The 16,222-nt window shown below is 36.6% G+C and overlaps 1 protein-coding gene across 1 annotated transcript; it reads left to right on the forward strand.

Moving 5' to 3' along the window:
• Positions 1-2,361: 2,361 nt before the first annotated feature.
• MCMBP (minichromosome maintenance complex binding protein) lies at positions 2,362-16,222 on the forward strand. Its single transcript, XM_054831871.1, has 12 exons — positions 2,362-2,378; positions 4,348-4,466; positions 5,841-5,992; positions 6,731-6,831; positions 8,599-8,768; positions 10,820-10,901; positions 11,274-11,391; positions 12,062-12,227; positions 14,370-14,503; positions 15,129-15,293; positions 15,703-15,791; positions 16,096-16,222. Exons 1-12 carry the CDS (start codon positions 2,362-2,364, stop codon positions 16,220-16,222), a joined length of 1,440 nt encoding a protein of 479 aa, XP_054687846.1.

Below are 16,222 nucleotides of genomic sequence, written 5' to 3' on the forward strand. Positions count from 1 at the left end.
CTGGATACAAGTCTGTGATGCTTATACTCACGTAAATGCGTTTTGTTTGTAGCCCAAAATGTTCCAAACTCTGATTGGGAAAAGAAGGTAACTGAATACTTCAAGGAGAAATTAAAAGAAAATAATGCTACTAACTGGGTAAGACTGGTTTGTTCTTTTAGAGTTACACCGTTCTTAAGTTTCATTCTTTTTGCCTCTTGATTATTGCAGTGACGTGCTTTTCATAATAAGTACACTTCCAAATTTTAGGCCTAGACTTTGCAATACGTTATTTACATCTGAATTGCTTTACTCTGTGTGTAAAACCAAGATGTAAAATCCTGACTCAAACCAGAGAAGCCAATCCACTTGACTTCAGTGTACGGTTTTGCCCTGGGCCGTAACAGCTGAATGCTGCCTATTTGTAGTACAATCCGGTAGATGGCAGGAGCTGACAAACACTGTCGTTTTTGAAAGTGTTAATGCCTGCCCTATCTGCTGTGAGTCTACGGTAAGTGTTTGTACCCCACAAGTTTCTGAATTGCTGTTTATAAACCCCTTCTCTCATGATCTTTTATTGCGATGCTGCAGACTTTGTGTGGGTTGAATAAAGAACTGCTTGGGCTTTCATGTTTTAGGGAAAAACATTTTCAGCTAAAACTGTGCCTTATTGGGCTGGATCAGGCCTGGTTTTCACAGTTTAGCAAGGAAGCTGTGCTTTAGGTTTAAAAATAAAGCATGCACACTTGAGTTCAGAAGCTGTTATTTTTCTAAAAGGCTGTGACGAAACGGTATGATGGAACACTGCTAAGTGGATTAGAAACTTTCATATCAAATCTGTTCTACTTATGGCCAAAAGAACTAGTGAAAATGATTGGGTTTCTTTTTTTCTTCTGTCAGTGAGAGTATTCTGTAATTAGTATTTCAATGACAGTTTAAATCGAAGTGTAGATGGCAAAATTGTGTTTAAATTTACGACATTGGAAGGAATTGAAAGTACGTTTTCTTGCTGAAGAGAAACGTGAGGGAATACATGTTTCTTAAAATGCTATTTCCTATAGTTCACTTCTCGTGTTTGTTGCATTTTAATGTTGTATGTGTTTGGGTTTTTTTTTTTTTCAACAAAGAGTTTCTCTTCAAAATCAGAAAACTCCATTTTTATTGCAAATCTCATCATTTTATGTTATACCACATGCCTAGGCATTGATTTTTTTTCCTTCTGTTTTTCCATTGCCATGTAAATATACGTGTGAAAGACTCCCCCAATGTCAACTTGGAAATTAACATACAGGTTTTCCACAGCCTTTTTTTATAAGAAATTTAGCATGTGATTGCTATGGTATCACTGGTACATAATATGTGGTAAAAGTGCTGTTAAGTGGGAATAAAATAAGTAATAAATTCTATTTAATACTGCAGCTGCAATAATTCCTACTTTAAGAGCTAGTTTCAAATGTTGTAGTAGAGTTTTCATATGGTTTCAATGACTGAAATGCATTCCTTTTGTAGTCCAGTATCAGGATTGAGAAATGAACAGGACTGTTGGCTTTGGAACTGGAAGAGTTTGGGAACTGTTAAGTGTCTGATAATTGTAACTATTATCTGTAACAGCTGTTGCAGAAACCTCTACTGTTGAGATATACTCACTTTGTTACTGCTTGGATTAGGGCAGTAGATGTACTCAGAAAATATTATGTTACCTGATGAGGCCCTGAATTGTCAGAGGCAACTGATTGTATCAGCAACAGTACAGGGTTTGAGACAAGTAAGTGGACAGTAGGATGTACCGGATGATCAGAGAACAAATTGGTGACAGCTTTTGTGCTGGTTTTGGCTTACTTCAGGGCATTTCTTCACACTTGTAGAACAGTTGTTTAGAATAAGCTCTTTTTTTATAGGTTCCATCGCTGAATGATGTTCCCGTACATTACCTAAAGCCCAACAGCTTAGTGAAATTTCGCTGCATGGTTCAAGATATGTTTGATCCTGAGTTTTACATGGGAGTATATGAAACAGTTGACCCAAACACAAATGCACGTGTAAGTGAAATAGTGATTTATTGTTTCAGTAAATGTTAAGCATTTTCTGCATTCTAGTCTTTGTATTTCTTCTAGTTTCTGAATTAAACCTATGGACTCTGGGCACTATCTAATAGAACTCTGTTTATATGGCTCAAGTGGCACCAGTAATACATCACTTCTTATGTTTTTGTTGGAGAATAAAAATTACTAGCGTAACGAAAGCTTCGGCAGTATGTCTTTGAAGGACTTTAGACTGCAATGATTTTGGTATAAGTAATTCATATTCAGGATGCTGTCAGAAACAGAATGATTGCATTGCCTTTTCCTTCTTGACAGGTTTTGCATTTTGGTAAATACAGAGATGTGGCAGAATGTGGGGTAAGTTATACAAGTTATACAAATTTTGAGATGAAATATTAGACAGAAGGATATGGTTTGTAAGTGCAGTGTGGCTTATTTGATACTCTCCAGTGGATTCCTCGAGATACTGCAAAATTAATCTCGGGTTTGGAAAGCGGAGTATTCTGAACTGCTCGTGGGCATTCTAAGTTCAGCAGACTTTAAGACATTTCTGTTGTATTTAAAATTTGTTTTGTGTCAAGGGGCAGAGGAGCGCTCTTGATCTTGAAACTTTCTGTGGAAAACAATTAACTTTTGGTAGCACAGTACTATTAGAATCAAAGCATTATAGATACAGACTCTTTGGATTCACTGTTTAATGAGTAGTCTTGCATGTTTGTTGTAACTTCTGGCTGAGTAACCAAATCTGTGGGTTTAGTTTAAAAAAAGCAAACAAACAAAAAACCCAAACTGCAATCAGATTTTTAACAACATTTCTATTGGTATTCTAGCCTCAGCAGGAAATTGATTTGAACTCCTCACAAACAGTCACCTTGGAGAGACAGACTTTCTACTGCGTTCCAGTGCCTGGCGAATCAGCATGGGTGAAAGAAATATCTTTTGACTGAGCTAGCGCTCTGTTATACAAACAGTGATTGCCAACTAATTCATTAGATTGAAGGAGATAAGTTTATTTAAAGTTTCCTTTATTTTGAGTGAATTAGGAGAGGTGGTAGGTGTAGAAAAAGTAAAAAGGAAAATTTGGTGGTGTCCTATATGCACAAAGAGGATGCAAATGAATTTAGGAGCATTGAGATTTTCACGTCTGCTTGGGAGGGTCTTGAAAATTTTTGTTAATTTCTATTTGCAAATGTTTAGAAAATGAGAAGCTTCAGTTAAGTCATGGGTGTTCTGTTGGCATTTTCTGATTAAATTAGGACACTGTTACATCATGAGTCTCCTACAAGAGCCTGTAAAAACACCTGTGGCTGAGCATGTTAAGACAGTAATTCCTGGAAAATTAAAGTCTTACGTTTTTAATAGTTTGACCATAGTATGTCATTTTCTCAATGAGTACAGGAAGGTCTTGGGGAGAAACAAATCTCTTTAGTTTCTTCTAGTAAATGGAAGTTGAATTGTCTGAATGGAATGGATACATGTTCTTTTAACACTTTTTAGGAGTTTCATATTCTTTTCTCCTCCAAGGGAGTGGAGGAGAAGTCTAGAAAGCCTAAGATATGTTGCATTTTGTAAAAAGATACGAATTTGATGGTAAATCTAATATGATTTGTTATTTCATATTTTGAGTTCAGAATTTAAGGAAACTGCTAACTGTCATTGGCACAGAATGCCAATGCAATTTTAAAATAAGCTAACACAATTTTTGTAATAAAATGATTGATAAGAATTAGTCTTTGAATGAAGCTTGCAGCAATGGAAATTTAAAGTGAGCCAAACTATTACGAAAATACTGAACATGATTTCAGTGTTTGCCCATCATGCTAAGAAAAGGAAAAGTGTATTGGCTTTTTCAAAATTGATTTGAAAGTGTGGTATTGCTAATACCTTACAAGTAAGTGAATATTTTCTGTGTGTTTCTTTTTAAAATAATAATAATAATTGTATCAGACATTATAATAATATTTAAAGATTTGCTATCCTTTAAGGGAGAGAAAAAATTCTTGGGATTTTGAGTTGTACCTGACCACCAGCATGTTTTCTGGGCTTAAAAAACCCACCTTTTTTAAAGATTGGTAGTGGAATAGTACTCAGTGGGTTTTAGTTTTCAGTAAAGTTAATGACTGCTATACAGTGCTTAAGCAGGTTATTGATGTACCTAAAGAGATGATGTCTAGATAAGAATTCAAATCATTGTTTTAATGTCTTGCTTCACATAGGATAATAGTAATTTTTTTTTTAAAAAAAAAGCAAACAAAACTTACTTTGCCTGAATTTTCTCAACTGAGTCTGTAGTTTTCCTTAATCCTCAATTATACGCATATATTAGTGCAAGTCAAGCTCGAGTTAGTCCTTCGACATCCTACACACCAAGTCGCCACAAGAGGAGCTATGAGGAAGATGAGGATATGGATCTACATCCATCTAAACAGAAAGAGCAGCATATGGGTAATAGTCCTTATTGGTGAATAGTTACTGTGATATCTTTCCAGAATTTGCAGAAATCTCATTTTCAAAACCTGAAATATTTGCAATTGTTTGAATCAGTAGTGTTATTGCAGCCTTTATAACTAAATTGGTGACTTTGATAAGTCATCAGTGATTTTAATTGAAGTGGTGTGGGAGAGCCTACGGTATTTCGTGTATACTGTATGACTTGTCACTTTCTAGAGTTAATTCCTGAAATTATTATTTTGTACAGCAGCACTTGTGTATTGCCTTTTGTATCTAACAGCACACAATTTATAGCAGCAGGCTGAAATTTAGGAGTTCTTGTTTAATTTCCCACTCTTGCAGATTTCATGGTAATCTGGGGAAAATCATGTAATCTTGTCTCTCTTGCACCGTACGTGTTATTGTGTAAATTGAAGCCAAGCTACATGTCAATTAGGTGCTGCTTTGCTACAAACAGTAATATATATATAAAATATGTCTTCCAGCCTTACCTTTATTCTAACATGAGATTTACTAATCCAGCTTCATAAAGGAACCAGATTAATACCAGACATCCTGAAAAAAGCTATTAAACCTTTTAAGAGGATGGTGTTTAGAACACTAGCAGTGTTCAGATGGTGTGCAATTCTTGTTTATCTTGTAACCAGTCTGTGAACTATTTGTTTTGATGCTCTTCTGTGGAGATGCCACTGGCATGGTGGTTTTCTTGGAGATTTTGGCAAGTTTTCTTTTGAACAAGAGCAAGTCATTAGTTTTAAATTGTCGGTCCTGTTAAAGAAAAAAAATTGTAGAAGCTATTGCTTTCTTTTGTTTGGTGTTATACGTCTATCAGGTTCATTAGCTGAATTCAGATGGGGTTTTTTGTATTCTTACCAGTTTGCAAATGTTTTATTAAATAGAGTGTTTTGTCTGCATACTCAGACTGATCAATTGTAGAATAGATGTTTATAGCTTTATTATTGCTGAAAATCTACAGAGATTTTTAATGTAAACTGCTTTGTTGATGCTTACTCTTACCTTTAATAACTATCTAGTTTTTTGACTGAGGTGCAGAAACTGTACCTCTGCAGTCCTACCAATGTTAGAAAAAATTCATTCACACAGTTTAAGCATTACATTTTGAAAATCAGGTTGTTGGCCATGTACATAGATCTTTACCACTACTCATGCTTATCTTGATGATGTAAAATATACATTTGTGAGACTTTTCTATTCTGAGTAAGAATATCTTCCGTCAAATATATTGCTTACAAAATATTTTTGCATCAGACATCTTGTTAAATTAGTTTAATTCTGTGTTGCTCATTGAAGAAAGTTGTTCACTTTTGCATTTCTTTTTAAAGAGTCTATGAATCCTTTATTTTTCAGGCAGTGGAGGTGATATCCATGGATGTGTGGAGCCGAAGAGATTGGAAACGGAAGCTTCGGCAGGTCACCATCTCATTTCTCCCAACTGCTCCCCTCCACTTGACTTAAATTTTCCATTGCCAGGAGAGAAGGGACCAGCATGTCTTGTCAAGGTAATTAAAGTGGAGAGATGATGAGCATGGCTGTGGTCTCCATGAGGCACACAGCATCCAAGTCTTACATTAGTTTATAGGCACAGAAATTATCTTTCAAGTCCAGAATTTTGTTTCTACAGATAATTACATTGTTTCTCTTCACTATTCCATTGTTTCTTTTCACTACCTTTGTATGTGAATTGCTGAAGTCTTTCAACAGCATTGATTAGAGCTTGTGCATTCTACACTTCACAAAATGAAAAAATATGTTACTAGATGCTCAAGGGTGTCTGTAGCTGATACCGTCTCCTGGTATTTTGCTTTTAGGATTTGTCCTCTTAAAGCAAAAAGTTGTGACAGAACAAGCAAAACACTACACTGCGCATTTTTGTGTCATATTTGAAATTGATTCCCTGGTATCCTATATTGACTATGAAACTTCCAGCATAAAATTTCGAAGCTGTTAGTGTGTTGAATGCTCTCTTATTCAGCAAATCCTGATAAATCGGATTAGAATACAGTTGTTTACATTTGCATAGCAAAAGAATGGCAACAGGAAAAAGCATGCAATCCTAGAAACTCATTTTTCCACTGTGTGCTTACTGACACTCCGAGGTCTAGAAGGGACCTCTTCACACCAACTGTGCTCAATCTACAGTTGAGTCTCCTGAGGTTTTTCCTTTTGTCTATATTCATGTGCAGTCCTGCATCTGGCCCATCTGCCTCTGTATTTTATTATTTTTCTCTTTGTGGTAGGTCTATGAGAGCTGGGATAGCTTCAAAGTCAATGATGTTCTGGAGGTATATGGTATATTGTCTGTGGATCCGGTGCTGAGCATAGTGAACAATGAAGAGAGGTAAGGCTCCCCGATACCTGGTCCTAAAATGAAGGAAATTTTTATTTCAATGAGCAAAATATTTTGGCTGTCCTCATAATACAGACAGGGAAATGCGTAAATACATAACAATTACACTTAAGAGAGGAATTTTGTTGCTCAAAAAAAGCTTCACGTGGAAAGTGTTAGATCCACCGTACTGTAACCTGCAGTCTGTTGTACTCTGGTGCGTTCTTACCCTCGGATACACGATGCATGTTTTTCTAGGTTGTTGTTCAGTCTCTAAAGCAGAAAGTGCTTCTGTAGCTAAATGTTTTGTGCTCCTTCATGCCTATTAAACTTTCAATGAGTGAATGAATAGTGAAAAAAGCTTTCAAGTAAGCTTTAAAATTATAAAATATCCTTTTGAAATAATTTGTAAGCCCATGAAAGTTGTTACCATAAACAATTCTGTAGAATATTTTAAAAAAAAAAAAAGATTGCTTGTCTGTATGGAGAGTGAAAGTGACCAAAATGAGTATAAATTGGGTGGTTTTTTTCCATTAATTAAGGTATATCATCACGTTATACTGCTGATAGAAACTTCCCATTTCACCTGCTGTTCTGCAGTTACTTGCTAGACAAAATACAAGCTAATCAAGAAGGACGCAAGTAGTAGTCAATTTTTAAAATCAAACTGTTGACCAATCTAACATGTACTACTGATGTCTTGAACCATTGTGCTTTAAATTATTTCTGTTGGTGATTTTGTTTATCTTTCTGATAAGTACAATATGGAGAGTACAGTGTGAATCCACTATAGTGCCAGCTTCTTAAAAGTTAGCTCAGCCTGGTCAGCTGCTTTTGGTTATCATCTGACAGCTAATCCCAGACTGACAGCTCAGTTGGTCTGTCATAGGTTGTTGGTTTTTTCCTGCATGTCATTCTATCACAAATAGACAAATGGTGGCATTTAGCAACATTTTGAATGCAAACCAAATAAGTTTCTTTTAATGGAAAGAGTTAATAGTTGGTGGACTGCTGAAGAGGGCTTAAAGTTAGGAAGCCTTTCAGCTTTTAAAACTGGTACAAGTTGATTAAATCTGTAGTAAGCTTTACTATCATCTGATGTAGTCACTTCAGGGATTTTAGTTTCTACATCACAAATGAAAACCACCTGGCAGGAATTTTGTAAGGCATCATCAGGGAGAGCAAAGCTTGTGTATCTGAACTCTTAAATTAAGAGGTAATACCTTCAAGTTTGAGCTGAGGTATATTAGGACTTATTTACTCTTTTTTTTTCTTTTACTCAGCCAGTGATAGAGCTGTTATGTGACTGTCTATAAGATCTTGTTGTCAGGCTCGGTGCAATATGAAAATCCAACACATACATACACAGACAAATGTGATAAATCATTACCCTATTTTCCTAAATAAGTTCCTGTTTAGATGTCATTCAGTACATGCAGGACAGAACAGTGTGTAACATTTTATTTGAAGCTACATCTTATTAAATGGTGCAACAAATAATAAATGTGATTTTGTTTGGGGTGTTTAGGTTGGGGTTTTTTTTCAGAAAAGTAAGGGTTTATTATTTTCTGAAAATAATAGAACCCAATTTATCCAATCCAATAGGGTGTTTATAAAAAACATGAAGAAGGTAGTTTGAATATGGGAGGCATTATCAGGAGCTGGGAGGGGATGTTGTTTGTTCTGATGTTCTTGACCTGGTTCCAGCTGCTCTTGGTCAGATGGAGAGAAATTTGTGTGGAATGTTTCTAAGTCCAGTTGCACTGTGCCCTTTTCTAGGGACAGCTCAGCCCTCGATCCTATGGACTGTATGGATACGGCAGAAGAACAGAGAGTACACAGTCCTCCAGCCTCATTAGTTCCCAGAATCCATGTGATTTTGGCACAGAAATTACAACACATTAACCCATTACTGCCTGCCTGCCTTAATGAAGAGGAGAGTAAAACCTGTGAGTACCTGAACTTGACCTCTCTCTGTGTACATGTAAATGTGCGGTTTCCTAGTACATGTGAACAAATACTTTGTTGCTCAGAGACAAATGCATTGATGGCAGGGGTTGAATTTAAATCTTTTTAAACCGATGAACCTACAGAACTGGCCAAGATGCAAGTGCTTGTGTTTGTGATGCTTATGTGTTTATTTTTCTGAAATAAATGTGATTTATATGAAACTTGTTTTTTGCATTCTACATGCCCAAGGATTTTACCAGGTTGTTCACCCATAGGATTTTATTTGTTTTCAAATGGAGTAGTGAATTGCTGGAAAATTAGATTTCCAATTTAGTGTAACGGCAAAAATAAGAAACTTAACAGCAACATAAAGAATCATAATACTGTGAAGAAAATAAGGCAATTCTATTTTTAAGCAACTATGCTATTCCCTGTGGCCTATTTGACTTATTTTGTATGCAAACCTCTAATTGATATTTATAATTTTCTTCCTTGCATGCCTTGTATTGGTTGTCCTGGGTTGTGCTACGTGTAAGGGTGTTTTTCTGGTTTTTTCTGCCTTTAATATAGTATGGATAGGCTATCAATTTTAGAAATTTGGCTCCAAACTTTACAGCCTTCTGGAAACGCATTACACGATATAAAAAAAAAAAAAAAGCATTTCCAAGGAAATGTCGAGTGACTCAGGTTATCCAAAGCCAGTAATTGCTCGGTTGGAAACCAACGAACATTTGTTTATTTTTCTTAGACTGCTTTGGAGTAACCATTTTTCTTCATCAAACTGTAACAGGAAGTAAGATTTACATAGAGGGAAGAGAATGAGGAACAGCACGTTTTCTGACACTTGTCTTCTGCTCTTTTATCAGTTGTTTCTAATTTCATGGCTGAGCTGTCACCAGTGAGAGCAGAGTTGCTTGGATTTCTCACCCACGCCCTCTTGGGAGACAGTTTGGCTGCTGAATACCTTATATTGCATCTCATCTCTACAGTGTAAGTATTTAGATGTTTGCTGAGAATTTATATATTCATCTTTTATAAGAAATCTCCTTTTATGGGGTTCTTCACCACTCGACAAATAAATGGCAGAAATAGCTTAAAGAGTACTTCTTCCAGTAGTACTTTGTCCAGCCAGAGTTGTCCTGTCATAATAGACACAGTAAACAGTTTTCATTGCGTGAAATAACAGTAAGTTTTGTTAAAAGGCCGGTTTTGTGACAGTATATTCTTTCAGTGTTCCTTTGAGAGTTGGACAAAATCTTCAAGATAAGACTTTTAAACAGAGGCATGAAAACATCTTTTTCTCTCTAGCTTCTTGTATTGAATAGGACATGCATCTGGCTTCTCAAAGACTGCATTTACTAATTGCAATAATTATTGTTTAGGTATTAAAAAATACTGAAAGGTACATTCTGGGAATTTGTTTAATTAAATGTAGACATGTTTAACCGTAAGTTCGAGTGACTTCCATTTAGCATATGATAGAAATTTTCCACCTGCGCTGACGCTGTAGAAGAACGTGCGTGCATTGTGATCTATCTTCCTGGCTGATTAAAGTGGATTTGCTTAATGTTCTCTTATGTTGGTTTAAACTGTCACTGGATGAAGGAGCAGCATTCTTTGATTCATTAAAATTTCAGGTGTGAAACTTAAGACAATATGTTTTGAATAGGTAGTGTAGTTGCCAGGCTCATATTTCATTTTCATCTTTCTTCAAAATGAAAATGGATTTCAGTTGCTAAAAAAAAATTAAAAAAGAAAAAGAGTAATTTTTTTGGTAAATAAACCATGTCTTTTATGGTTTTCAAACTCACCAACACAGGTGGTACGAGCATAGAGCCAACCATAATGCCATGGCAGCGTAATTATGAGCTGACAAGATTTATGGTGTGTTTATGTTTACAGTCTGCCCTGAACCCTTGTCCCCATGTAAATATAAGTGTTTCAATATCCGAATATCAGTATGCATTTTGTTTTTTATTCTGCACACACTTCGTTCTTTCTAGTTGGACTGTGAATGCTCTAACAGACTAGAATGTGTTTTCTCTCTTAGCTGATATCACAAAAAAGTTGAAATTTGTCAAGAATGGGGAGAAGATATACAGTAAGAAGAGGGAGAGGAAAGCTGAGGGCAGGTAAAGGAAATGAACAAGCATGATAAGCAGGGAAATTGAGATTGGGCAATGAGAAAGGAAAAGGATGAAGAAGTATGTTTACTGAGTGACAGTAGAGCACAAGGAGAACAGAAAGTCTAGAAGGCACATTTGCAGGACCTGAAGCACTATAAATGTACTGCTTTTGTGCAGTGCTGCAAAGCCTTCCACAGCAGCCTTCAGCCTCACTTAGCTCCTTGGACACTGGAGAAGGAAGAAAATTGGACTTTTATTTATGTATGTATTATCTTGAAATCCTGCCAGTTATCAGAGATACTGCACAACATTCAAACTGATACCTGTATTCACCATGTTAATCAGATGCTTGCCTAACCTGTGTTATTTTTGGTTTAGTTATGCAAGACGAGATGTGCTTCCTCTGGGAAAATTCACTGTCAACTTGAGCGGATGTCCAAGAAATAGCATCTTCACAGAGCACTTATACCGCATTATCCAGCAGCTTGTTCCAGCAGTAAGAATAATATCATTGTAGTGCTTTAATATTTCTGATGCTAGTTGTTGGACTAATTGTTTCAACCACATAAGCAACATTTTAGTTAAAGGCAGGCGTCTTAAAGGAAGGTTCCTGCTATCCACGTAGAGGGCAGATAAAAATGGAGATATGGCTTTCCTGTCAGTTGAAGTCTCTATTTACCTAGTCACTGAGGATGAATATGGAATAAAATCAGATCCTCATGAGTATTAAACTGACAGACAGATGCTGCATGCTTTATTTTGTTTTTCTGGATTGATATGTTTGGACATTTAGGTCATTTAATTATCGTGTCATTACCGTTTATCTCCAAGTTTGTGGATACTGTTCCGCAGAAAATTTGCAGTAATTCGGTTTGCGTTTATAATAATCATATATTGCTGAAATAAATTTTGTTGTTATTTTGCTCATCCTAGATGTGCAACATAGGTGATATGAGTTCTTAACAGCATTATTTTTCTTTTGGAATTTTTTTTTAAATATTTAGCATTTGGACATTTGGGTTAAAGTGTATTCTATATTGTGATAACGAGTTTTGGTTTATTTACTATGGAGGTTTACAAGTTACAACTCTTGCTAAAGGAAGCAGTATTTACTAGGGAAGCTGGAGGAGAGGAAGTGTGCTGATTAGTTTCTTTTTTCGTTGCAGTCCTATCGCCTACAAATGACCATTGAAAACATGAACCATTCACGATTTATCCCACACAAAGACTACACAGCAAATCGCTTAGTCAGTGGGGTATTGCAGCTTGCCAGCAACACTTCCCTGGTAGTAGATGAGACTCAGCTCGAGCAAGGACAGCTTGACGCAACAGGTAGACCTGGAAGCTTAAAAGTTGATCTATTTTAAGATAGTGATGCTAATTGTGTCCCAGTGATAACTTTCTATTGCAAAACTGTTTGCGGTTTCCATATCCTATTTCATTGCTTGAGCTAGCTTCCTGCTAGTCTGCAGCCTTCTCAGACAACTTACAGCTTGATCTCTTGGGGGCTTTTTCCATACTTTACTTTCTAGAATTTTCTGGTATTTTGCTCATAAATGCTTATATTGAGTCAAAATCTCTATCCCAGCCCACAAATGACCAATAAATGAAACCAGATGGTTCCTTGTTTAGTATAGCTTTGTTTCCATTGTAGAGAACTCTGGATGGTGTCTTTGACACTTAGTGGAAAAGGCCAATGATTTCAGTAAGTCTTCAGACTAAAATACCTCTGATTCATCAGAATGGCCTTTCGGTTTCCTGTCATAATGAATGAAGAAGTGGGGAAAGCGTATGCTGCTGCCTTCTGCTTTATACTTTGACTTATATATGGAAACTATCCCTGAAAACCCAGCTAAAAACTGGAGATAGAAATAGTTATTACTGTCTGGAACAGAATGATGATTCTATCTGTAAGTTGATGTAGTGCTGTGTAGTAAGCTTTCTACAGAGCTTTAGGCAATTTAATTATAACCTACATAAACCAGGTGAGTTGCAGTACCTATGAAAAGTTCAGTAACTGGAGAACACATGGTATGGATATCTGTGGTAATTTCAAGGAAAGAGGAATAGGAAATCACTGGAAGTGACTTTATTTTAAAATAAAAATATCTTGACAAACCTGCGAGACTGTGTCTCACTATAAGCCTGTTGGGTCTCCCTCGTGAGTACAGTTCCATTCAAACACTTAGGCAGAATTAGTGAGGTTCAGGTGTCAGGTTGATTCTGTTTAGAAACACAATTTTTTATTTTTTTTAATTACTGCTATTAAAAGTTGTTCATTGAAATTAGTCACTTGGGTTTGAGTCTTCAATATTTTTTTGTTAGTCTAGTGAAGTTATAAAATTGCACTAAAGAAAATAGTAAAACTAGTAGGAATCTTTGCATTATCTGTTTAAAAAAAAAAAGTCACAACATGAGAAACTCCCATTTACAGAAAAATCTTGCTGTGCTGGCTTATAGGTTTTCTAAAATGTTTGTCCTTAATGTCTAAAAAACCCTCAACATTTAATGAAAAGTAATATTTTAAGTATTAAAAGTTGCAGATAAAAAAGGCTTGTTAATTTTATTTCATTTCTGTTGGTGTGATGATGTTCTCTACTGAATTTAGAGTAAAAAATAAGCACTTGTAATTTCTCGTACGAATGTCGGGAACAAAATTTAATCCTAGAGAAGAATAAATATCTTCAGATCTAGTAGTTGGTTTGGAACTCATGGAAGTTACAGTTTAAGAGATTTCAAAAGGGAAAATGTCCCAGAAGTAAACCATAAGAATAAATTTGCCTTTATTTACTAACTTTGCCTTTATTTACAGCATAGTAAATCAATAGTAATTCATTAAAGGCAAAAACATAACAATAGATGTGTCATTTGATGCAGTAACACTGCTGAAGAGAAATTCCAGTTGTCAGGTACATGTCAGTATTTCAGAGGGAGAGTTCCAAGAGTTAACCAGTTAATTCATCAATCTTAACTTTCTAGATTTTAAATAACTCAGTTCCAGGTAAGGCAAGTGACTTCTATAACAATTTGGCAAAGCGACGAGTATGTTTTTCAGCTGTTCTGGTCTTGCTAGCCTATCTGTTGTGTTCTTTATCCCACAAGACTTTTCCCATCTCTCCCCTTGAACTGTTAAATTACCCTTGCTGTCAGATAATTGGTAGTGTTCAGTCCTCTTTTGAGGAGAGATTTTTTTTTTTTCTTTGTAAATAGATATCTGGCTTTGTAGGACTGATGAAAACATTAACACGCATACTAGGCCAGATAAAATTTAGGCTTGAAATCCTTCAAGGATTTTTAATTTTGCTCTTAAGAAATGGTTCTCTCTGTATGGAAGACACCACAGAGTGAGAAAGAAACAGGATGCTTGCAAGAATTTTTCTACCAGCTGCTCATTAAAAACAGATTGGAAAACAAAAATCAGGTCTGACATTTGTTTAGATCCAGTTGTCAGAGAATTTGTTCTTGCTTTTCTAGGTGTACATAATGTGACAGCACTGGGTAATCTGATAACTTGGCAGAAGGTGGATTATGACTTCAATTACCACCAGATGGAATTCCCATGCAATATTAATGTCCTTATCACTTCAGAGGGCCGATCACTCCTACCGGTATGGCAAGGTCTTCCTGAATTTGGGGAATAATTACACTTGGTAGCTACTTAGGTAGAGCGGGCCGTTCCAGAGAGAGACAGGAAAACTGTCCTGTGAGCAGGGTGGGTATGGGACCAGCACTGGTTGGTTCCTGCCTTCTCGCGGACCAGCTCAGAGGAGAACCAAGAGATTGCCCTTCCCTCCTCCTCGCTGAGCAGTACAGCGATGGCAAGGTGCTGACTGAACTTACTAACAAGATCCCAGTAATGGACGAAGCCTGCAGCTACGTGAGTGCTCCTCTCAAAGCCTTATTCTAGTACAGTAGTTTCTAAGGTGATGAGCACACAAATAAAGAGCAACAGATCTGGCGTTGACCCTAGAAGAACTAAGTTTAAGCTTAAAAATGTCTGCTCTCTTGCATTGCGGCTTTATGAATTGAGTGTTTGCTCTCTCACCTCTAAGTCCTGCTTGAATAAGGACTTCACACTGGTTTTCAGAAAGGGAGCCGTTAAATATTTAAAGAATGAATTGTTGTACCTTAATTCTGGGAAATAGTGACTTCGGTTGCTTTAGAGATTGAAATAGTCTTGGGATAGTAAAAAATAGGATGTGGAAAGAGATGTTATGTGATTTTATTTTTCAGTCAGATTGCCAAGTCCATTTACAGCCACAGATAATTCCACCAAACATGGAAGAGTATATGAACAGCCTCCTAACAGCGGTGCTCCCTTCTGTGTTGAACAAATTTCGAATTTATCTCAGTTTATTGAGGCTGCTGGACTACAGTATATCTGATGAAGTGACCAAGGTATGGAAGACTTCACTAATGTTTTCAACTGTACGTTCAGATAGAAAGCACCTTAACAGAAAGTTATTGTACGTTCTTGTCGCTCTCCCTGTCAGTGATTCGCCTTGAAGTTTTCTAAAAACCAAACAGAAACATTTTCTTGTCCTGAATGTGCCTTCAAGGATTTGTACTCCTGACTATTTCAGTATATACTTTATACGTCCCCTGCTTTCTAAAACTCCTTTTGAACGCTAATTCTTTTCAAAGATGAGAACTAGCCTATTTTTACTCAGGCTCACTTCCCAACAATAATGAGTTCGAAATGTTTCTTCTGTAATCTAAGGGTCATTATGGTGTTTAGCTCCTTAAAAGCTTATCTGGTCACGAAGATTCTTTTTTGCCACTTAATTACATGCTGTATTGTTTATAGGCAGTGGAAGAAGACTTTGTAGAAATGCGCAAGAATGACCCAGAGAGCGTAACAGCTGACGATCTGCACAGAACTCTGCTTGTAGCCAGGTGGGTGGTGCTGGTTTTTGTAACTAAAGACTTCCTAGCAAGCTGGTAATGAACGAAGTCAGTGCTTATAGTCTGCAGTTTGAGGGTAGTTGTGTGAGGTGGGCGGGCAATCAGAAGGTGGAATCTCATCTTTCATTGTTCTTCTTGTCACAGATCCTTAGTTAGGCAAAGTATTTCCTCCTCCCTTTCTTCCCTGCTTTCTCGTTCACAGGACACTGAAAGAGAACTGGTTTTGTGATGTATTAGCTTATCAAACCTGAGGCACGAACAAATTCTTATTTAATGGCTGTTTCTGCTCATCTAGGTTCCTGTCTCTCAGCGCGGGGCAGACAACGCTGTCAAGAGAGAGGTGGCTGAGAGCAAAACAACTGGAGGCGTTACGTAAAGCCAGACTTCAGCAGCAAAAATGTGTTAATGGGAATGAACTTTAA

The sequence above is a fragment of the Grus americana genome, chromosome 7, assembly GCF_028858705.1.
Source record: "Grus americana isolate bGruAme1 chromosome 7, bGruAme1.mat, whole genome shotgun sequence".
NCBI classification, from domain to species: domain Eukaryota; kingdom Metazoa; phylum Chordata; class Aves; order Gruiformes; family Gruidae; genus Grus; species Grus americana.

Bases quoted from the DNA above. Each gene is read 5' to 3' on its own strand.
- MCMBP (XM_054831871.1), top strand. The intron at 6,832-8,598 runs GTAAGGCTCCCC...GCCCTTTTCTAG, and splicing joins ATAGTGAACAATGAAGAGAG to GGACAGCTCAGCCCTCGATC. The intron at 15,792-16,095 runs GTGGGTGGTGCT...CTGCTCATCTAG, and splicing joins AGAACTCTGCTTGTAGCCAG to GTTCCTGTCTCTCAGCGCGG.